Source organism: Leptodactylus fuscus, chromosome 4, assembly GCF_031893055.1.
Source record: "Leptodactylus fuscus isolate aLepFus1 chromosome 4, aLepFus1.hap2, whole genome shotgun sequence".
Taxonomy (NCBI): Eukaryota; Metazoa; Chordata; class Amphibia; order Anura; family Leptodactylidae; genus Leptodactylus; species Leptodactylus fuscus.
The window spans coordinates 89,116,791-89,140,628 of record NC_134268.1 but is presented as its reverse complement, the minus strand read 5'-3'; the positions used below and the strand labels follow the sequence as shown (position 1 = coordinate 89,140,628).

Below are 23,838 nucleotides of genomic sequence, written 5' to 3'. Positions count from 1 at the left end.
CTAAGGCACAAAATGATCGTCGCTCTGCATGTCTTCCAGGCATTCCTCCTCCATATGTGTTAGGGCCCATGCACATGGAATTAATGCGAGCGCATTTTAGCATAATACACATGTATATAAAATGCGCTTGCATTTACTCCGTGTGCAGGGGCCGTTAGTGTTTTACCGAAGATGCAATAAAGTGTTATGTGGCTTTTAAGACACTTTGGTGAGTGCCCTATGTTTTTTCACTTTTTTCCTCAATTAGGGGCTACTAGGCCCTGGACCCTAAGGGGCCCAAAAGGTCCCTATACCACATACAATATATCACTATTTTAAATTGCAGGTAGGTGGGACCCATTTAAAGGGATTCTAGCATTAGAATCTTTTTTTTTCAGGTCTATCACGTCAGAATAGTCTTAAGAAAGGCTATTCTTCCCCTACCTTTAGAGGTCTTCTCCATGCCTTCTAGAGTGATGTCTATAAGGCCACTATTAGGATGTTTTATAGATAGATTAGCAAGACTGAGAGAAATTTATGAGGATACAAAGGCTAAATTAATTACAGATATGCACTGGGATGAACAGGCATATTTCCTGAACAGTTAGCCCTCTTCTAAGTGCAGATTGGATTTGCACAGACAATTTCTGAAAGTAGCATACCTTTGCATTGTCTTAGACAGTATCGGTAAATTTGTACCAATCAAATAAATGGTCCCCAACATGAGTCTCTCAACTCTGTTATCCTGAGTTATAAACACATATAATGGCAATTTACATTATTATCCACCAAATAATGCCAATTAATTATACTAGTGTCATGTATAGGTCAGCAAATGTTTACAAGTAAGTGATTTCTCATTTCATTATCTCTTCTCTTATATATATAAAAATTAGTTTCTGTCTATCCTCTCTGCGCGACCAAATGACTGGACCAATCTTCACACAGATACATCAGGAGTCCGGGAAGGTTTGAGACCGGTTTTCAATTCTCTAGAACATACTGTTCCTGAGATACAGTATTCTAAAACCTGCATTAGCCAATACAAACCTGCAAGTCTTTCGCTGATATTCCAACTACCATACACAGTCACTCCACATTGACAATCCAACACTGATATCCAAACTGAGTAACACACATCAGAGGATTAGATACACAGATCAGCACACAGTATAGCTCCCAATCGTCCCAGTTCCCAACGGACAGTCCCAATTTGAAACTACTGTCCCGCGGTCCCGGATGGCTTACCGAATGTTCGACAATGCCTGTGAAGTGTTTTGCTTGTGAACAAGCCTTCCCTGATCACCATCGGCTCTTTATACCAGATAAAAGGCTGAATACTGCATTCAGAAGGACCTATATGACATCAGATGGTCACGTGATTGGGTAGGTGTGTCTTTGTATCCTGTGCAGTGCAGGAAGATGGAGAGATGTGAGGTGTAAGGTACTGGGGAATTTGTGAGGTGCAGGGTGTACTGTGTGTGGGAGGGATGTGGAGTGCAGGGAGGACTGTGTGTGGAGGGAGATGTGGGGTGCAGAGTGGACTGTGAATGGGGAGGGATGTGGAGTGCAGGGTGGTGTCATGACCTGATTGCGTGTGTGTGTTGGTGTATGTTTCTGTCGGGGATTCGATCCGGGCTTCTGTGATCTGCTGGTTGGTTCCCTACCATTGAGCCATCAGTGTGCACATAGGGTTCTGGTCTTCTGAACACACTTGAGGTTATAAGAGTAAACCTCAGGTGTTATGTATTTCCATTATCCTATGGAAGGAGTCTGGGGCCTTTATTAGGAAGAGGGCTGTCTCCACCAGTTGCCGGTTTTTGTGGTCCCAACCTAGAATTCTTGTCCTTAGGAGGAGGAGGAGGAGTGGTTTGCTTGTGCTTACTGACTAGAAAGGAGTTTGAGTGTTGTTGGTGTGTGAGTTGGTTTTTCCCTCCACACTTCTACTCTGCCCTGCCCTTCAAGTCTGTTTGTTTGGCACTATCTGGTTGTTTGAGGTGGGTTCCAGTTTATTTTACCCCAGTCTCGTGTTTACCCTTTCCTCACCTCTCCATTATCCCTCTCCTCATTTCTCTGGTTGTGTATTGTGTTGTGCTGCGTGTCCGTTGTCCAGCACCTCCCGTCCTGTTTGTTTGTCCGCAGCTGCACCTCTATTTCTGCAGGGGTCACCACCTTAGAATCCCCAGTCCCTAGCTCTCTTGCAGCTCTTGTCCTATCTGTCTGTTAGGTCTTCGTGCTAGAGAGCCAGGAGTTGTCGGGGCCAAGGATAGCTTGGAGACAGCTGACCACCACCCGTAGGCAGGGCCTAGCTAGCCACCGTAGTGCCAGGGATAGTCTCCTTCCCCTGTTTCCTTAGAGGTGCAATCAGCAGCCCGGAATCTGTGTCTGGACTCTGACACGAACGTGACAGGTGGACAGTGTGTGGGGAGGAGAGATGTGGGGTGTGAGGTACTGAGGGGGGAGAGTTGTGTGGTGCAGGGTGGACTGTATGGGGGGAAGAAATTTAGGGTGTAAGATACTGTGGGGGGAGAGATGTGGGGTGCAGGGTGAACTGTGGGGGATGTGGGGTGTAAGGTTGTGGGGAGAGAGATATAGGATGCATGGGTGTAATGTGTGGGGGAGAGATGTGGGGTGCAGTGTGTACTGTGGGGAGAGATGTGGGGTGCTTGAGTGCACTATGGGGGAGAGATGTGGGGTGCAGGGTATACCCAACAAGAAATAGATGGGAATACGCAGAGTCAATTTATAAGTGGGTGGGGCTAAATTTGTTGCAGCCTACCCACATTTTGTCCATCTTTCTGTCCTTTAAAAGTTGCGAAGTATGGCACACAGTATGGCACACAGTATCACACACCAACACACATCAGAGGACTAGATACACAGCTCAGCACACTATCACACATCAGGGAATTAATTACACAGGTCAGCACACATCAAAGGATTAGATGCACAACTCAGCACGCAGTATCACACATCAGAGGATTAGATACACAGCTCAGCACACAGTATCACACAAACCAGAGAAGTAAATAGACAGCTCAGCACACACTATCACATATCAGGAAATTAGATACACAGCTCAACACACACCTTCACACATCAGAGCTTTACTCCAGGTTTCCATAACAACTGAGCGATTTTTCTTCACTGCTGTAGGTTAGCTTTAAAGGGGTAGGGTGCTGTTGATGACACTGTTACACAAGTTCACATTCACACAGCTTTACTCCAGATATCCATAACAACTGATCGCAGGTTTTTCACTGATATCCAAACTGAGATACATATGATCATATGACGCTACAAAACGACATACAAAATACACCAGTGCAAGACTGGGCTATTCTTATGGGGCCATTACACAAAAAAAAAATTAAATATACCCCCGTGCGAAGCTGGGTCCTCCTGCTAGTATTTAATATATATATATATATATATATATATATATATATATATATATATATATATATATATATATATATATATATATCCATCTCTTTGGCTCCTGACCATCACTCAAGCTTATGACTCAGAAGACAACAATAGGTTGGGGACTTCTATATTATAAGCCAGTCTACAACTCTGCATTTTGGCTCACAGAGGGAATCCTCAGCCTGGTGCAGTGATGGGACATATCAGTAGCAGTTGTTTTTTAGTGAACATTTTAAATCTCAAACTTGACTAAATCTATTTTTTATCAACAAATAAATGTCTATGATGTGAAGTCTACTACTATTGTCATTTCATTACTTACATGGCAAGAACTCAATATAGTTTATGGTTGTCTTGTTTAAAAGTAGATCCTTATGTTCATCTTATTCCATGAATTAACTGAACAGCATACGCTATTATCAGTATATTTCTATATCTCTATATATAACTGTAATGCCTTTAATACACTATACATTTAGTTGTAAAGCGATAAAAAGAACTAACTTAGCCATCATTACAGTATTATGAAATAGGAAAGGGCGGTTAGAATATTTAGCTATGTGAAAGTCCTCCAAGAAATACTGTATATGAGTTAATGCAGAGTTCAATCTAAAAATTATTTTTAATAGGTCAAGAAGCTGTGTTCTCATATCAAGTGAAACAAAGGGCAGTAAGAATGCAGTATTCCACAAAGGCACATAAACTACTTGAATGAACAGATTTTACCAAATCATAAAATAAAATCAATGGAGCGACTTTGAAGTTAGCAGCGCTATAATGTAATAACAGTGTAAAGAAAGCAAGTGCCTGTAGAGACAGAAATAATATTGGCATTCTGCAGACAAAACTTGTGTCTTTATTCCTGAAGAAACAATATATGACAATAAAAAAGGAGAAACCTATGAAATACATTGCAATTGCCATAATATACATAATGCCTCATTAACATCTGTACACTATCTATGCTTTCATTTAATCTCCACTTGAATATGGCACTTCACATTCGACTAATAAAAGTTATTATCCAAATACTTTTGAGTACAAACAAAATCCCGTGAATGTGGCCTTCTCCCCCTCCTGAAAGTGGCACCCAGCCCTTTAATGCAAACTGTACTCTACAGTAGACCTCTCAGCAAGACTGATATATACCCAGAAAATCACAGTCAGCCTCTGCTGCCTCAGGCGAACTATAAGAAGGCGCCCCCCCCCCCCCCCCCCACACACACACACCTGGCTATCTTTGGTTGCATGATGGGGCCCTCCTAATTAGGATATGCCCCTCCATTGGCAGATCAAAAAATTAGCTTATTTGATCCCTACACAATATATAACCACCTTTCTTTGGTGCACCCCACGATAATTGACCCCCTTTTTGGCCCACGACATGATACATGAAACCCTTTTTCTGCACCCCCCCCCCCCCCCGGTATATGAAATCCTTTTTCTGGCCCTCACACAGTATACTGTATATGACCCCCTTTTTCTGTCTCATCACACAGTATATCACCCACTTCATCTAGCCAATCACACGGTATATGGCCCCCTTTTTTTTGCCCCATACAGTATATGACCCCCTTTTATCTGTCCTATCACACAGTATATCACCCACTTTGTCTGGCCAATCACACAGTATATGACCCCCTTTTTTGCCCCCCACCGTAATGACTACACTTTTCATAGCCCTCCCAGTTTGACTCCTTTTTTATGCCATCCCCACAATATATGACACCTTTCATATGCCCCCCACAATATATGACCTCTTTCTTATGGCCCACAATATATGACCACACCCCCACACAGAGTAGTGGACTCCTGTCCTGCTCACCCTCTGCTGCCGCCTCCAGGGTGCACTGTGGCCGACGTTGAAGAATGCTGTCTTATTCAGCGTCTTGATGTAAGTGTAGACAGCTGAGTCAAAAGTATCGGCAGCTGCTTATTGTAATAATAACACAATAAGTAGCTATCAATTTAAAAAGGGGTTTACTTCTCCATTTACCAAGCAGTTATTTTTTACATATTAGTCTATGGAGAGGGGAGGGGGAACAGGAGGGCTATTAATTAGAGCTGTTACACACATTATAAAGTGTTTTCAATTATACTATAGTAGTACAATATGATGCCACCTTTGCAACAAGTAACATTTCTTTCTTCATAGATATTCCACAATCAACTGTGAGTGATGATATTGATATAGACCACATTAAATTACAGAACGGGGTCCCAAGTACTCTCTGCTGACTCTCTGCCATTAACATTAGCACAAAAACTGTGCACCAGCAGCTTCATGGCTTCATGGTTTTCCAAGGCTGAGAAGTTGCCCATAAGCCTTACATTACTAACCAACATTAACATTACTAACATTTTCTTGTGGCTGCTTACACAGTAAGCTGGGGTAAGCGGCCACAAGAAAGTGGCTGTGGTCATGCGCAGTCGGCTCTGTCCGAGGCCTGACGGCAGAGCCGTCTGCACATGCCTAGAAGTTTGATGCCCAGCGCTGGAAGACGACGCAGGGAGAGGCCGTTCCAGACGAAGACAGAGGCATTGCTGGAAAGTTCTCTTGCAGCATTGGGGGCACCCCCAGTGCTGTTTGTTCGCTGGGGACCACCTCCAGTGCTGCAAGAGAACTCATTTGCATACAGAAGAAAACCGGGATTTCTACCGAACGGCGGCTCGGAGAAGATATCTAAAGGTAGGAGAAGAATAGCCTTTCTTAAGGCTATTCCTATATGTTAGGGACAAAAAAATGCTTTTTAATGATTAAATCCCTTTAACCACAGTGGTAATGAGGCATTAACAACAGTGCAAAACCGTCTAGCAGCATCGCTGGGAAAGAACGCGCTAGGTAGTGTATAATGAAGTACATTTTGAGATGCACAATATACTGAATACTATAAAAAGCCGAACATTAAACAAAAGATTTACTAGTCTGTACTGAATATACTACATAAATGATTAATGGAATGAAAAAATGAGCACAGGAAATCCAGTATTTAGCTGACCCAGAGAGGTAAAACGTTTCTCAGTTAAAAGCCAGCGAAAACAAAATCATTAATAATGGAAGACTCCCCGTACTGACAGCTGTTGTCAAAGCATTCTTGTCTTTTTTAAGGTTTTTTACTATTGCTATTTTGCCTCTTTTTCAAGTGAGTTTAGCTGAAAACATTTAGTATAAGTAAGTTTAGCTGGTCTTCAAATGTTTAATTTTCATCTTTGCAACATTCAATGATAAAGATAACTTGTTAATAGACGTCAAATAACACATTTTTGGACCATACTATTAATCATGATACCCTATTTATTCATTGAACTATCCCAAAAGAAGCATAAAAATGTTGTTTTTGGTTTTAAATCCCTACTTATCCTCCTAAGAGAAGGGAGAGGACCATGTGGGCCTAGATCATCTGAAAGGTGTCTTACAGGTTAAGTCATCATTTTTTTAAATTTATGTATGGGTTTCATGTCTTGTAGAAAGACACGTTTATGACTAAAGACCATTATGTATGAAACGCATAAACTGGGCACTGCATAGATTCTATATGATTGTGCTATTCTGCCAAGAATTTTAATGGCTTACTAATAAATGGATGGACTTTTGCCAAAGTGCTGGATCACTGCTTTGTTTGGACTATAGGTTTAATGTCTTTTATATGATCAAAACATTATTTTAAATTAGGAAACATTTCAAGGGACATACCCATCTTTAATAAGTAATAATACAGCCTACTGTTCTTTATTCATATGTTTAGCTTACTTCTATTGTCGGACATACAGGACTTTGTGTCTGGTAAAAAAAAAAACGGTTTCGCTGCAGACAGGTACAAAACGCTCACGGGCACTCACTTTTCAAACTTTGAAAACTGCCTGCGGGTTTCTATCCCCTGTCCGGTTTCTTGGGGCAGAAAAAGGAAACCCAGCTGGATTGTTTAAAGAGCGCATGGGCGCAGATGTGAACCCGCCCTTAAGCAAGTTGAAGATAAAATGATCTTTGAAAGGCATACCATTAAAGATTAAACACACTTGTCTGTAATTTTAAGCAATATTAGTGTATTATTATGTTTGAGTACAATTTTAGAGTGAAAGAGGGAAAGGAGTACCTTGCAAAAGTTTGGGAACCCTTGTAGATTTGTGTGCTTAGATAACTTTGACCAAGGTCTCAGACCTGAATTAGTCATTTAGGGTTATGGCTTGTTCACCATCATGGTTAGGAAAGGCCGAGTAATGCATATTTTACAGCTTTATGAATACCCAGCTTTATAAAGTCCTGTGAACCGATGAGGATAAAATACAACTCTTTGGCCACAATGATCAGAGGTATATTTGGACAAAAAAGGGTACAGAGTTTCAATCAAAGAACATCTTTCCGACCATTAAGCATGGGTTGGGTCACTCATGCTTTGGGGAGGAATGGATTCAATGAAATTTCAGCAAATTCTAAAAGCGAACATAACAGCCTCTGTAAAAAAGCTGAAACTGAAAAGAGGATGGCTTCTACAAATGGATAATGATCCTAAACACATGTCAAAATCCACCACAGACTACCTAAAAAGGTGCAAGCTGAAGGTTTTACCATAGCCCTCGCAGTCCCTTGATCTAAACATCATTGAAAATTTGTGTCTAGACCTCAAAAGAGCAGAGCATGCAAGACGACCCAGGAATCTCACAGAACTGGAAGACTTTTCCAAGGAAAAATGGACGAAAATTCCTCAAACAAGAATTGAAAGACTCTTGGCTGGCTACAAAAATCATTTACAAGCTGTGATACTTTCCAAAGGAGGTGCTACTACGTACTAACCATGCAGGGGGACCAAACTTTTGTATCGGGCTATTTTAATTTTTTTTGTTATTTTGAAAATATGAAAACACTTTTTATCTTTCCAAAACTTCTGTTGGGAATGTGTCACCTTTAATGTTATGCCTTTTGAATATTATTTTATATTCAACTTGGTAAAAGGCATCCTATCATTCACACATTATTATTTCTAGGTACCTTTCTTTAGAAAGGCTATTCGTCTCCTACCTTTCCTTTTCTTCTCCGTGCCGCTGTTTGCCTACAATCCCGTTTTTTCTCGGTATGTAAATAGACTCTCTTGCAGCACTGGGGGCAGGTCCCAGCGCTCAAACAGCATTGGGGGCGTTCCCAATGCTGCCAGAGAGCTCTCCAGCGCCGCCTCTATCTTCATTTGCAATAAGGTCTTCACCGTGTCTTCTTCCAGCATCGTCTTCTTAATTCTAGGCCTCGGGCCTAGGACAAGCCGACTGCGCATGCCCACGGCCACAAGAAAAATGCCTGCTTCCACAGTATTGTAAGCGGCTATTTTCTCGTGGCCAGCGGGCATGCACAGTTGGCTTGCCCTAGGCCCAAGGCCTAGAAGTAAGAAGACCTCGTTGCAAATGAAGATGTAGGCGGCGCTGGAGAGCTCTCTGGCAGCATTGGGGACGCCCCCAGTGCTGTTTGAGTGCTGGGGCCCACCCCTAATGCGAGAGAGTCCATTTACATACTGAGAAAAACCGGGATTGTAGGCGAACGACGGCATGGAGAAGAAAAGGAAAGGTAGGAGATGAACAGCCTTTCTAAAGGCTATTCCGACGTGGTACCTAGACAAAATAGTGTGTGAATGATAGGATCCCTTTAACTGTTCAAAGTGGTCATTTTGACCAGGGGTGTTCAAACTTTTGCATGCCAATGTAGACATATGAGGGCTTATTTTTTGCGTATCGAGTTGCACTTTCATTTGCCACCATTTTGAGATACATACAATGTTTTGGTTAACTTTTATTTACGTTTTTTGGTGGGCCATATGAAATAACACACAATTCTATCATAATTTTTTGCACTTTGTATTTATGGCGTTCACTTTGCATTAAAATTGACATGGCAGCTTTGTCTGGTGGGGCATTACGATTATGCCAATGCCATATTTATAATGGTTTCTATTACTTTTTACCGTTTTTACATATAAAGCATCACTTTTTGAAAAATGAACGATTTTCCTGTGGTCACTGTATTCTGATGCCTTTTTTACTGTACTGTTGACGGAGGAATGTAATGACTCTTTATTTAAGTTGTACTTTTTATTGGTACCAATGATTGGTATGTTTGATTTTCCTGATTACTTTTTATTGTTATTTTTTTGGGGAAAGCAAAGTGACCAAAATACATTAATTTACATATTGCAGTATATATGTAATTATTAGAGATGAGCGAACACTAAAATGTTCGAGGTTCGAAATTCGATTCGAACAGCCGCTCACTGTTCGAGTGTTCGAATGGGTTTCGAACCCCATTATAGTCTATGGGGAACATAAACTCGTTAAGGGGGAAACCCAAATTCGTGTCTGGAGGGTCACCAAGTCCACTATGACACCCCAGGAAATGATACCAACACCCTGGAATGACACTGGGACAGCAGGGGAAGCATGTCTGGGGGCATAAAAGTCACTTTATTTCATGGAAATCCCTGTCAGTTTGCGATTTTCGCAAGCTAACTTTTCCCCATAGAAATGCATTGGCCAGTGCTGATTGGCCAGAGTACGGAACTCGACCAATCAGCGCTGGCTCTGCTGGAGGAGGCGGAGTCTAAGATCGCTCCACACCAGTCTCCATTCAGGTCCAACCTTAGACTCCGCCTCCTCCGGCAGAGCCAGCGCTGATTGGCCGAAGGCTGGCCAATGCATTCCTATGCGAATGCAGAGACTTAGCAGTGCTGAGTCAGTTTTGCTCAACTACACATCTGATGCACACTCGGCACTGCTACATCAGATGTAGCAATCTGATGTAGCAGAGCCGAGGGTGCACTAGAACCCCTGTGCAAACTCAGTTCATGCTAATAGAATGCATTGGCCAGCGCTGATTGGCCAATGCATTCTATTAGCCCGATGAAGTAGAGCTGAATGTGTGTGCTAAGCACACACATTCAGCACTGCTTCATCACGCCAATACAATGCATTAGCCAGTGCTGATTGGCCAGAGTACGGAATTCGGCCAATCAGCGCTGGCCAATGCATTCTATTAGCCCAATGAAGTAGAGCTGAATGTGTGTGCTAAGCACACACATTCAGCACTGCTTCATCACGCCAATACAATGCATTAGCCAGTGCTGATTGGCCAGAGTACGGAATTCGGCCAATCAGCGCTGGCTCTGCTGGAGGAGGCGGAGTCTAAGGTCGGACCTGAATGGAGACTGGTGTGGAGCGATCTTAGACTCCGCCTCCTCCAGCAGAGCCAGCGCTGATTGGCCGAATTCCGTACTCTGGCCAATCAGCGCTGGCCAATGCATTCTATTAGCCCGAAGAAGTAGAGCTGAATGTGTGTGCTAAGCACACACATTCAGCACTGCTTCATCACGCCAATACAATGCATTAGCCAGTGCTGATTGGCCAGAGTACGGAATTCGGCCAATCAGCGCTCGCCAATGCATTCTATTAGCCCGATGAAGTAGAGCTGAATGTGTGTGCTAAGCACACACATTCAGCACTGCTTCATCGGGCTAATAGAATGCATTGGCCAGCGCTGATTGGCCGAATTCCGTACTCTGGCCAATCAGCACTGGCTAATGCATTGTATTGGCGTGATGAAGCAGTGCTGAATGTGTGTGCTAAGCACACACATTCAGCACTGCTTCATCACGCCAATACAATGCATTAGCCAGTGCTGATTGGCCAGAGTACGGAATTCGGCCAATCAGCGCTGGCCAATGCATTCTATTAGCACACACATTCAGCACTGCTTCATCACGCCAATACAATGCATTAGGCAGTGCTGATTGGCCAGAGTACGGAATTCGGCCAATCAGCGCTGGCCAATGCATTCTATTAGCCCGATGAAGTAGAGCTGAATGTGTGTGCTAAGCACACACATTCAGCATTGCTTCATCACGCCAATACAATGCATTAGCCAGTGCTGATTGGCCAGAGTACGGAATTCGGCCAATCAGCGCTGGCCAATGCATTCTATTAGCCCGATGAAGTAGAGCTGAATGTGTGTGCTAAGCACACACATTCAGCACTGCTTCATCACGCCAATACAATGCATTAGCCAGTGCTGATTGGCCAGAGTACGGAATTCGGCCAATCAGCGCTGGCTCTGCTGGAGGAGGCGGAGTCTAAGATCGCTCCACACCAGTCTCCATTCAGGTCCGACCTTAGACTCCGCCTCCTCCAGCAGAGCCAGCGCTGATTGGCCGAATTCCGTACTCTGGCCAATCAGCACTGGCTAATGCATTGTATTGGCGTGATGAAGCAGTGCTGAATGTGTGTGCTTAGCACACACATTCAGCTCTACTTCATCGGGCTAATAGAATGCATTGGCCAGCGCTGATTGGCCAGAGTACGGAATTCGGCCAATCAGCGCTGGCTCTGCTGGAGGAGGCGGAGTCTAAGATCGCTCCACACCAGTCTCCATTCAGGTCCGACCTTAGACTCCGCCTCCTCCAGCAGAGCCAGCGCTGATTGGCCGAATTCCGTACTCTGGCCAATCAGCACTGGCTAATGCATTGTATTGGCGTGATGAAGCAGTGCTGAATGTGTGTGCTTAGCACACACATTCAGCTCTACTTCATCGGGCTAATAGAATGCATTGGCCAATCAGCGCTGGCCAATGCATTCTATTAGCGTGAACTGAGTTTGCACAGGGGTTCTAGTGCACCCTCGGCTCTGCTACATCAGATTGCTACATCTGATGTAGCAGTGCCGAGTGTGCATCAGATGTGTAGTTGAGCAAAACTGACTCAGCACTGCTAAGTCTCTGCATTCGCATAGGAATGCATTGGCCAGCCTTCGGCCAATCAGCGCTGGCTCTGCCGGAGGAGGCGGAGTCTAAGGTCGGACCTGAATGGAGACTGGTGTGGAGCGATCTTAGACTCCGCCTCCTCCAGCAGAGCCAGCGCTGATTGGTCGAGTTCCGTACTCTGGCCAATCAGCGCTGGCCAATGCATTCTATTAGCCCGATGAAGTAGAGCTGAATGTGTGTGCTTAGCACACACATTCAGCTCTACTTCATCAGGCTAATAGAATACATTGGCCAATCAGCGCTGGCCAATGCATTCTATTAGCTTGATGAAGCAGAGTGTGCACAAGGGTTCAAGCGCACCCTCGGCTCTGATGTAGCAGAGCTGAGGGTGCACAAGGGTTCAAGTGCACCCTCGGCTCTCCTACATCAGAGCCGAGGGTGCGCTTGAACCCTTGTGCAGCCTCGGCTCTGCTACATCAGAGCCGAGGGTGCGCTTGAACCCTTGTGCACACTCTGCTTCATCAAGCTAATAGAATGCATTGGCCAGCACTGATTGGCCAGAGTACGGAATTCGGCCAATCAGCGCTGGCCAATGCATCCCTATGGGAAAAAGTTTATCTCACAAAAATCACAATTACACACCCGATAGAGCCCCAAAAAGTTATTTTTAATAACATTCCCCCCTAAATAAAGGTTATCCCTAGCTATCCCTGCCTGTACAGCTATCCCTGTCTCATAGTCACAAAGTTCACATTCTCATATGACCCGGATTTGAAATCCACTATTCGTCTAAAATGGAGGTCACCTGATTTCGGCAGCCAATGACTTTTTCCAATTTTTTTCAATGCCCCCGGTGTCGTAGTTCCTGTCCCACCTCCCCTGCGCTGTTATTGGTGCAAAAAAGGCGCCAGGGAAGGTGGGAGGGGAATCGAATTTTGGCGCACTTTACCACGCGGTGTTCGATTCGATTCGAACATGGCGAACACCCTGATATCCGATCGAACATGTGTTCGATAGAACACTTCGCTCATCTCTAGTAATTATATATAAGATCAGCACCCGGGTTAATCTTCTGCGAAGCCATGTTGTTGAGATGGATGCAGTATGTGGTTTAGCATTTTTTTCGTACTGAAATATGCAAGGGTTTACCTAAAACAGATGTTGTCTAGATGGGAGCATATTGTTCTAAAACCTCTATTTCCTGCTCAGCATTGATAGTGATGTGCAATCCCATACCATCAGACATGCACCAATATTAAGCTGGACGGTCTCTCGCTTCTTGAGTCCGCAGGACACAAAGTCCATGGGTTTCGTAAAGGATTTGAAATTTTGATTCATCTCACCACATTTTCAATGTTGCCTCAGTCCATTTTAAATGAGTTTTGGCCCTGAGAAGACGGCAGTGTTTCTGAATGGTGTTAATATATGGCTTCTTCTTTGCAAGATACGGCTTTAACTCGTATTTTTGAAATTGCACAGAAAATGATTTCTGGAAGGATTTCTAAGCCCATGCAGTGATCTGTGTTGCCAATTAATGTCTGTTTTTAATGCTGTGGCATCTGAGGGCCTGTAGATCACAAGCTTTTACATCCGGTATTGACAGTCAGGCTTCTCTTGTGCACATGGATTTCTACACATTCTCTGAATCTTTTGAAGATATTATGTACTGTAGATGTTGAGATAGTCAAAATCTTTGCAATTTTACATTGAGGAACATTTTTTCTGAAATTGTTCCACAATTGTTCACAATGTTAGATGCAGTTTTTCAGAGATTGGTCAACTTCGGGCCATCTTTGCTTTTAAATGACTCTGCTTCACTAACATGCTTTTTTATACACAGTCATGTGATGTCATTGAAAAATGACCCTCCGGCTGTTTTTCATTATCTCTTCTTACTTTTTCAGTCTTTTTAAACATGTCCCAACTGGAACATTTAAACTTCTGATATGTGTTCTATTGAACCACGTCACAACTATTTTTGGAATTGGGGTTGTAGTAAAAAGTTTCTTAGTTTTATACAAAGTTTGTTAAAAAGTTAGTGACCATTTAATATCTAGTTAATTATGGCAAAAAGAACAAACCTTCTCAGTTATAGAAACTACGAGAAGCAAATGATGAAAAATCTGGTATGTAAAAACTATTATGCCAGGCAGAACAAGTGGCATTTCTGGGAATTCAGTTGCAGCAATTACTAATAGCTTTGAAAACAAATCTATTAAGATAAACAAAAATGACAGTAATAGCCTTTTATACAATAGGGTGTTCATATAATTGTCTTACAGAAAAAAAATTAGATTTTACCACTGGTTTATGCAGAGATCCTGTTTCCACTAAGATAAAACTTAGGAACCATTCCAAATGAACAATTCAGAACATAGGACCCATTTGACCATTAGGCATCATCTATCACCCTTCTAAAACAAATAAAAGAAACAAACACAAACAACAATACCGAAATAATCCTTCAGATGAACTTTCCATACACAGATATTACAGTAACACAATCCCCATGTGCATGGCAATAAGACTTCAACATATACTGCTCTTTCATTTGAAGGGGACATGTATCATGAACTTAAAGAAATGTCAACAGTAAACCATGATCAGACAATTCAGTTCATAAAACTGGGCAGACAGGACTTTGTTACTTTGTTACAATCACACAAATTTATGTCAATTTTGTGTATTGTCCTCATTTCAATCTTTAGCACTAATTTACACGGCAAACAAGAGAATATGACTCGTTCTTATGTTGTTGGTTATATGTAACGGTACTGCCCAAATGTAAAGCACCATGGGATTAATGATGCCATATAAATAAACAATAATAATAATAAATCATAGATACCGTGTACGGCGCCACTCACTCGCTGTATAAACTGTAGTGAGTGAGCTGCGTGGTTTGAGGTATGTAAACAATACAGAGATCCACGCTGTATGAGTATCAGTGATCCATCGGGGTCCCCAGTACGCCAGCAGACCTAATATTGATGGCCTATCCTAGTATTTGACTCAGATCTCACCTTCACCCCACATATTCAGACACTTGAGCGCTCTTGAGGGCTCATACAGCTTCAGTTATATGACCATTTATTAAAAGATGGCTGGACCATTGTACCAAACAAGCCCTCTTGTGTCTCTCTATTTCCTCATAGATTTACGATCTTAAGAGCAGGGCCCTCGCACCTTTAGTCGATATGTTATTTCTTTGTCACATTGTAATGTCCAATACTGTCCATATTCCGTCTGATTTATAAAGTTCTGTGGAGAGTGTTGGAACTGTATAAAGTTATTATTACAACAAAATATGTTTGTTTTGTGTATAATACCTGTCAATTTGACATTGATATAATTCCTATTAGACTCTGCCACTAACCAGGCCTAAGAGGCTTACATAGATAGCAGTCACAGAGGTTATTAATAGACTTCTGGCTGCCATCATGACCCATCAACACTCTGTGAATGGGTCACAGTACAATTGTGGTTGCTGTTGACTGTGGTATCAAAGGGGTTTAATGATGTCAAACGCTACTCCAACTGACTAGGTGAGAGTGCGGGAACTGCACTTACTTTTACATGTCTTAATGGAAAGTGGCATGCCTATTAGGATGTGAAAAAAGCAGTATAGTAATGAACGGAACCCTGAAGACTAGAGAACTGAAGGCAACTCTGGCCCATAAAACAGGCTGTTGCTCATAATCAGTAATCAAGATAAGTAATATAATGAATTTTCAAAATTAGAAGAAATTAACTAAAAATACTCTAAAAAAAACCTGTATGGATTCCCACATTGCGAAAACACTGTATTTTTGTTGCTTCAGAAATGTGGCAGCAAAAAAACGTTGCATTTTACAGTACTTGCAAAGTGAATGTGATTCTAGTTAATCCCATCCACACATTGGCGAAAAAAATCAGCAATGGACAAACTTTTCGAAAACTTTTTTCGAAGAACACAGCATGTCAATTATACCAGTGAAAGCGATTTACCTATAGGTTTAATTAAGGAAGAAAATCCACTGAGCAAAATGCAGGAAAAATGCAAAGAAAAAACACAATGTGCTTTAACTGTGTTTTTTATCCACAGCGATTTGTTAGTTGTGTTTCGCTACGTGGGGCCTTAGCCTATAAGGTGTTCACTGTTGCGATTTCTGACTTCTAAATATGTTATACTGTATATACGTATAATGTTATACTGTATAACATCTTAGGGTAAGTTCACACAGTTTTTTGCAGGTGGATTTTGATGCGGAATCCGCCTCAAAATCCGCCTGCAAAAATGACTTCAATGGGATTCGCTCACTTTTTTTTCCCGCTAGCTAGTAACGGAAAAAAGAAACGACATGACTAGAGATGAGTGAGTAGTATTCGATCGAGTAGGTATTCGATCGAATACTACGGTATTCGAAATATTCGTACTCGATTGAATACTACTAGCCATTCGCAGTAAATATTCGATTCAGAGCCAGCGTTGATTGGCCGAATGCTATACAGTGTATAGCATTCGGAAAATCAATGCTGGTTCTGCAGCAGGCTCGTCCTTGCTAGTCAGGAGAGCTGGCAGCTTGCTGTTACGAGGGAGCTGACTTTTTCTCTTAGGAATGCATTGACCAGCGTTGATTGGCCAGTGTACAGCATTCGGCCAATCAACGCTGGTTCTGCTGGAGGCTCGTCTGTGAGGAGGCGGAGTCTAAGATCAGACCACAGCAGTCTCTATTGTGGTCCGATCTTAGACTCTGCCTCCTCACAACGAGCCTGCTGCAGAACCAGCGTTGATTTGTCGCAGGCTCGTCTTTGCTTGTCGGGAGAGCTGGCAGCTTGCTGTTACGAGGGAGCGGACTTTTTATCAGCGCAACTGCAAGCACTGTGCAGTTAAAGCGCACGGACCCCTTAGACTATAATGGGGTCCGTGCGCTTTAACTGCACAGCGCTCCTCCTAAACACTCCTCATGCTATTTGTGGACTTGGTGACTCTCCTTTAGTCAAATAGTGGTTTCCCCTGAAACAAGCATTTTTTCCCATAGACTATAATGGGATTCTATATTTGATCGAGTAGTCGAATATTGAGGCTCTACTCGAAACGAATATTGAATCTCCAATATTTCACTGTTCGCTCATCTCTAGACATGACCTATCTTGCTGCGAATTCTGTGGCTGAGTCAGCCGCGCCGTCCGTGTTCGAGACACGCTCCTGTTTAGGCCCATTCATTCGGGTTTAAACAGGAGCGGGATGCCACGACGAAATGCCTATGCACTGCATCGGCATCCCGTTGTGACTAGCTGTGCGGAAAGTTCACAAGGTGGAAAAGGTTTCCGACACCTTTTCCACCATGTGTACATACCCTTAGAAAGCTTCAGTGTCTTCAGTTTCTTTGAAAGCTTCTTCATATAATGAAAGAATAAGGTAGATCTACATATTTTTTATTGTAAGCTCTACTAACACGATGCATATACTGAACACAACAACTCTTTGCAGTTTACACAGTTCCATTGCTCAGCTGGAATCAGATGTTTATATTCCTACTCGCTGCTACTGTCATCACCTATGATTTAAAATGACATATCTAAACTACACCTCTGGATTTCTTGAATAGGGGATGTCAGCATTATCAGTGATACTTCCTGGGAGCTGTAGAAAAACATGAGAATACTGTCACTAGATGAAGCAGCCGAGATTTTGTCTCAGGGTTCCCTGCAGCAGGTGATTTTAAACATAGAAGTTGTAGCAGTCATACCAGTGTCCTCGGCTGTAGCAAAAGTCTTTCAAAAATGACTACTGTCTGGAGGTGAGCAAACACCTTATACAAGTGACACAATACATCAATTATTGAACCGGATATTTCAGATTATTTGATGCTGACAGGTAAATTTCAATTTACAAATTCACAATATATAGCTGAAAGTTAAAATACAAAGTACATTAATGATAAATATCCTATCACAGCTCTGATCAGTAGAGTTGTAGCACTAGCATGACAGCTATTTTGGACCCACGATCAAAGATTGGCGAATTTTGGCTGACCCCAATGACTTATTATGGTTACATGCAAAGACCTTTCAGAATCCCCATACTTTCTAATGGCAGAAAAAGTGACGCATTATGAACTATTCCTGGTGGACTGGCAAAAATGCAAACTTTAACCCCATTTGACGGTTTTTCAAAATGCAGCCTTTAAACCTCATCCATTATGAGTAAGGGGCAGTTAAAGGTCAGTGATGGATATATTCATCATAATGATCTCTCGGGCACTGCCAGTGTACCCACACGATGAGAGTAAGGAGCCCAACTAACACACATAGTTGGGTTACAATCGCAACTGCCGGGGACTGATAACTCTGATCCTCATCAGTTTTAATTGCCAAGGTCAGTAAAAACTAAGGAGTGTCAAACAGATAGCCTGACAGAAGAGTTTCCCTCTGCCAGCTTCACAGTCCCCCAAACATAATCATGGGTGCCAGAGGGCTGCCATTACATCCAGAGGTCTGACCTGGGCCTTTAGTTCTGCCATGTACAAAGGCCTAGCCACAGGATTGGTCTAATTGCCTACTCTGTTTTTACTTTTTTGTCTCTATTGCACTCACACTACTTCCTTTATTTACTTTATACATATACCTATAGTAAGAGACCTATTGAAAAGAAGAGAAATAGAAAACCTAAAAGTATTTTCAGTTGTGCAGTTAAAATCTATAGAATCAATACTTACTTTGGATGTGTAAACTGGTCAATCAAAGACACTTCTTCTACAATATCTCCCGCAACGTTACGGACAAGATCGTAAAAATCATTCTCTAGATATCCTTCACTGGGCAGCCAAAAGGAAATGTCATTGCTCAAATAGGGAAACTTGCTAAATGGCTAAAAAAGGAAAAAAGAAGAGGAATTACTTTGTAAACCTTGAACTAAAAGCATTTAAATACGGTATTATTCTGTTTAAAGACTTACATCATACACATATAATGTAGAACATTAAAAATCAACAAAAAAAAATTATTTTGGTTCACTATGAATTTGGTTTTACTCAACTTTTGTATTCATGTAAAGAACTACAGGGAACCCTTGGAATAATAGTGTTTCTGTAATCAGATTTTAAGTGAAAAAGTAAAAAAAAAATGAAAAGTTATTATTGTGTTTAAAAAATGTGATAAAGACACCTAAAAAGATCTGTTATCAAAATTAAATACAGCAGTCATGTCCATCACCCGTGCCTAGACTCGAAGCTTTACTAATTGTTAATGTTGACCAAACCAAGATGGCGCACTCCGGAGTATTGGTGAAGCGAATGAAAATTTGAGGTTTTCACAAAAGAGAAGAGACAACAGACAAAAGACAACCATAAGTCATCAATTGAATGGAGGGGAGGTGTAGGATAGGAATAAGTGAAGATATGGAATATGGCTCTCTATTATGGATGACTTTGTAAATAATCATTAGGACTTAAAACTATATCATAGTTTGAAGAGTCAGCCAGTGCTATGTATGTGTAGCCATTGCTGCACATAAATGAAAATGCAGAAAAATACACAAAACATTTGTTATATATAATTTGACCAACAGTATATGGTATTGTACTAATAATCCACTCGCTACTGACTGGCTCGATATACTGGAATAAGAGTGAAGTATAGGCCTATAGCTATCCAGCTGTTACAGAACTGTATCTACCAGCGTTTAGTTTTAATTCATACTGCTGTCAGAGGATCAGAACAACAGACAGAAATGTTTCCCTTATCAACACATACTAACGGAAGAGTTTTTCTTGTATCTGTCCAAATTTACTTCAATGTTACAATAACAATGGATGACCCCTTCCATCTGGTTTCTATCTTTTAGAATAAAAAAAATAGTGCTGCAGTTTGCATTATGTTTTCCATCCACAAAGACAGAAAGAGAAGAGAGTAGCCACCCATTTTATTACTTGTATAATTTTTTATTGCAAAACCACAACAATACATTTAGCATATTCTGACAAATAAAAGGGGGGAAAGTATGTACAATAAAAATACTTTTATTAAGACACACTAAATTTCTGTGAAAGATTTCTGCCCCCCAATAAAAAAAAATAATAATAAAGAACAAAGTATAAAACATGCACAAACACGTAAAGATAAGGAAATGCAAAATGTGATCGTGATTCTGGAGCAAGATTTAGAAATGTATCGCAAGCGAAGCATGACAACCATAGAAATGTTACTTCTATACACAGTCAATATAAATTACATTCAATGTGATTTATTACATTATTTGGAATTGTTCAGGAGGGAAGTACAGTATATGGTACTGATAACTTTCTGTCTCTTAATAATATATGAGTAAGGAGACCTGTGTATTTATCCATGGACTCCATACCCGCCGAATTGTAAGCATTTTGTTTCTTTTCTGTTGGGCCTCCTTTCCAGTCATATATTGTTGACTCGGATTTTTTCCCACACAGATGGGGAACTCTCATCCAGCCAGTGGAATGTCAGAAATTCCCTCGCCTAAATAGAATATGTCATGGAATCGCTAAGTCAACCCCATCACAAAGTATTCCCAGGAGGTATAGTGACTATCAGCTTGTAATTGCAAGGAATAAACTTGTGTTATAAAAACAAGTATACCTCTCAAAAATGCAACTATGGGCGAGCATTTCCTTCATATATGTAATAAATGGGCATTCTTCATATATCCATATCAGAGGCATAATGCATCAGGATGAACCCTGATTTGGTGTTTTGTAAAGAGTAGGTGAGTCTTGTAAAGTCAGTGAATCAGAAACAAATAGTAAAGTCTCTGGGCTTCACACAGTAATAACTTTGGTCAAAGGTGTTTTCAGATGAAAGTAAATTTTGCATTTCATTTGGACATCAAGGTCCCAGAGTCTGGAGGAAGAGTGGAGAGGCTGCTGTACATAATCCAAGCTGCTTGAGGTCTAGTGTGAAGTTTCCACAGTCAGTGATGGTTTGGGGAGCCATGTCATCTGCTGGTGTAGGTCCTGTGTTTTATCATGACCAAAGTCAGCGCAGCCGTCTACCAGGAAATTCTAGAGCACTTCATGCTTCCCTCTGCCAACAAGCTTTTTGGAGATGGAATTTTCATCTTCCAACAGGACTTGGCACCTGTCCACACTGCCAAAAGTACCAAGACTTGGTTTAATAACCACAGTATCACTGTGCTTTATCGGTCATCAAACTCGCCTGACCTTAACCCCATAGAGAATCAATGGGGTATTGTCAAGAGGTAGATGAGAGACCCCAGACCCAACAATGCAGAAGAGCTGAAGGCTGCTATCAAAGCAACCCAGGCTTCCATAACACCTCTGTAGTGATACAGGCTGATTGCCTCCATGTCACATTGCCGCATTGATGTAGTCATTCATGCATAAGGAGCCCCCCACCAAGTATTCAGACTGGACATACTTTTCATGTGGCCAACATTTATGTGCTAAATATTTTTTTATACTTGGTTTTATATAATATTCTAATTCTAATCTAATTTTCTGAGATACTGACTTTGAAATAAACACTTGGAAAAGTTGACTTTGATTGTGATGATTCAATATAATATATGGAGTTCACTTTTTCAAATTAATTACTTAAAAAATAACTTTTTGATGATATTCTAATTTTTTGAGATGCACTAGTGTATGTATACACTGTGTTCCAAATTATTATGCAAATATTTTCTCATATTTTCAAAAATTACATACCATATATGAATTACAGTCATTGTAATTTTCCAGTCATCAACTATTAGAGTACAATTGAAATTGGAGATGGAATTTTCATCTTCCAACAGGACTTGGCACCTGTCCACACTGCCAAAAGTACCAAGACTTGGTTTAATAACCACAGTATCACTGTGCTTTATCGGTCATCAAACTCGCCTGACCTTAACCCCATAGAGAATCAATGGGGTATTGTCAAGAGGTAGATGAGAGACCCCAGACCCAACAATGCAGAAGAGCTGAAGGCTGCTATCAAAGCAACCCAGGCTTCCATAACACCTCTGTAGTGATACAGGCTGATTGCCTCCATGTCACATTGCCGCATTGATGTAGTCATTCATGCATAAGGAGCCCCCCACCAAGTATTCAGACTGGACATACTTTTCATGTGGCCAACATTTATGTGTTAAATATTTTTTTATACTTGGTTTTATATAATATTCTAATTCTAATCTAATTTTCTGAGATACTGACTTTGAAATAAACACTTGGAAAAGTTGACTTTGATTGTGATGATTCAATATAATATATGGAGTTCACTTTTTCAAATTAATTACTTAAAAAATAACTTTTTGATGATATTCTAATTTTTTGAGATGCACTAGTGTATGTATACACTGTGTTCCAAATTATTATGCAAATATTTTCTCATATTTTCAAAAATTACATACCATATATGAATTACAGTCATTGTAATTTTCCAGTCATCAACTATTAGAGTACAATTGAAAGGTTTTTGAACAAACTGCCTATGATAACAGTATATTTTAATAAAAACAAAAAACACAAAATGCACAGCAGAGTTTTCAACCTTTTTATTTTTATAAAGAACAAAAAAATGGTCATTCAGGGATCCTAAAGGGGCCGACAATCTCTCTCCCCATGATTCCATCCCAAAACATTACTCCACCTTCTCCTTGCTGGTGCCATAGCCGTATTTGCATGGGGTGTCCATCAACCAGCCATCCTCCACTCCATGCATCTGGACCATCGTGTGTTGCATGGCACTCATCGGTGAACAAAACAGTTTTGAAGTCAGTCTTCATGTATTGTTTGGCCCACTGGATCCGTTTCTGCTTGTGTGCAGTGGATATAGGAGGTCAACAGGATGGCTTACACACAGCTACAAACCTCTGAAGGACCCTGCATCTTGTTGTTCGGGGGATGTAGGAGGCACCAGCAGCTTCAAAAACATGTCTGCTGTTATGACAAGGCATTTTTGCAGTTGCTCTTTTAACCTGACGTCAGTGGCGTAACTACCACCATAGCAGCAGAGGCAGCTGCCACAGGGCCCGGGACATTAGGGGCCCGGTGACAGCCGCTACCGCTGCTATCATTATACTCGGAGGTCTTTTCGGACCCCCGAGTATAATGATTGGCGGACCGGGAGAGGTAAGAAACATAAAAAAACACTGTTACTTACCTCTCCACGATCCTGCCAGGCCTCCTTCCTGACGTCTCTGACGTCACATGAAACCGGCCTGCGTCCCGGGTCATGTGACATCCAACGTCTTTGAAGAAGGACGGCAGCAGAGGCCGACGGGGGACAGGTAAGAAACAGTAGTTTTTATGTTTTTCTTCCCCCGGGTATCCGATTATTATACTCTGGGGTCTGAAAAAACCCAAGAGTATAATAATTGTTTATGGGTGTCCACAGTGGGACATAATACTGTGTGCAGGAGCCACTATGGGGGATAATACTGTGTGCAGGGGCCACTATTGGGGAATAATACTGTGTGCAGGGGTCACTAAGGGACATAATACTGTGTGCAGGGGCCACTATGGGGGATAATACTGTGCGCAGGGGCCACTAAGGGACATAATACTGTGTGCAGGGGCCACTAGGGGGGATAATACTGTGTGAAGAGGCCACTATGGGGCATAATAGAACGCACAGGAATGCGTAGGATGGGGTCGGTCGAGGTCTTCGGTGTCGGTGGGGGGGGAAGCCATGTCAAAAGTTCATCACGGGGCCCCGCCATTCCTAGTTAGGCCACTGCC

At 41.7% G+C, this 23,838-nt stretch overlaps 1 protein-coding gene across 1 annotated transcript in view; it reads right to left on the bottom strand.

The window, feature by feature from the left end:
- FARS2 (phenylalanyl-tRNA synthetase 2, mitochondrial) overlaps positions 1 to 23,838 on the bottom strand; it is a 233,213-nt gene that overhangs the window by 41,689 nt on the left and 167,686 nt on the right. Inside the window, exon 7 of the mRNA XM_075270763.1 lies at positions 18,838 to 18,989. Coding sequence (XP_075126864.1) covers positions 18,838 to 18,989 — 152 coding nt within the window. The remainder of the gene's footprint in view (positions 1 to 18,837; positions 18,990 to 23,838) is intronic.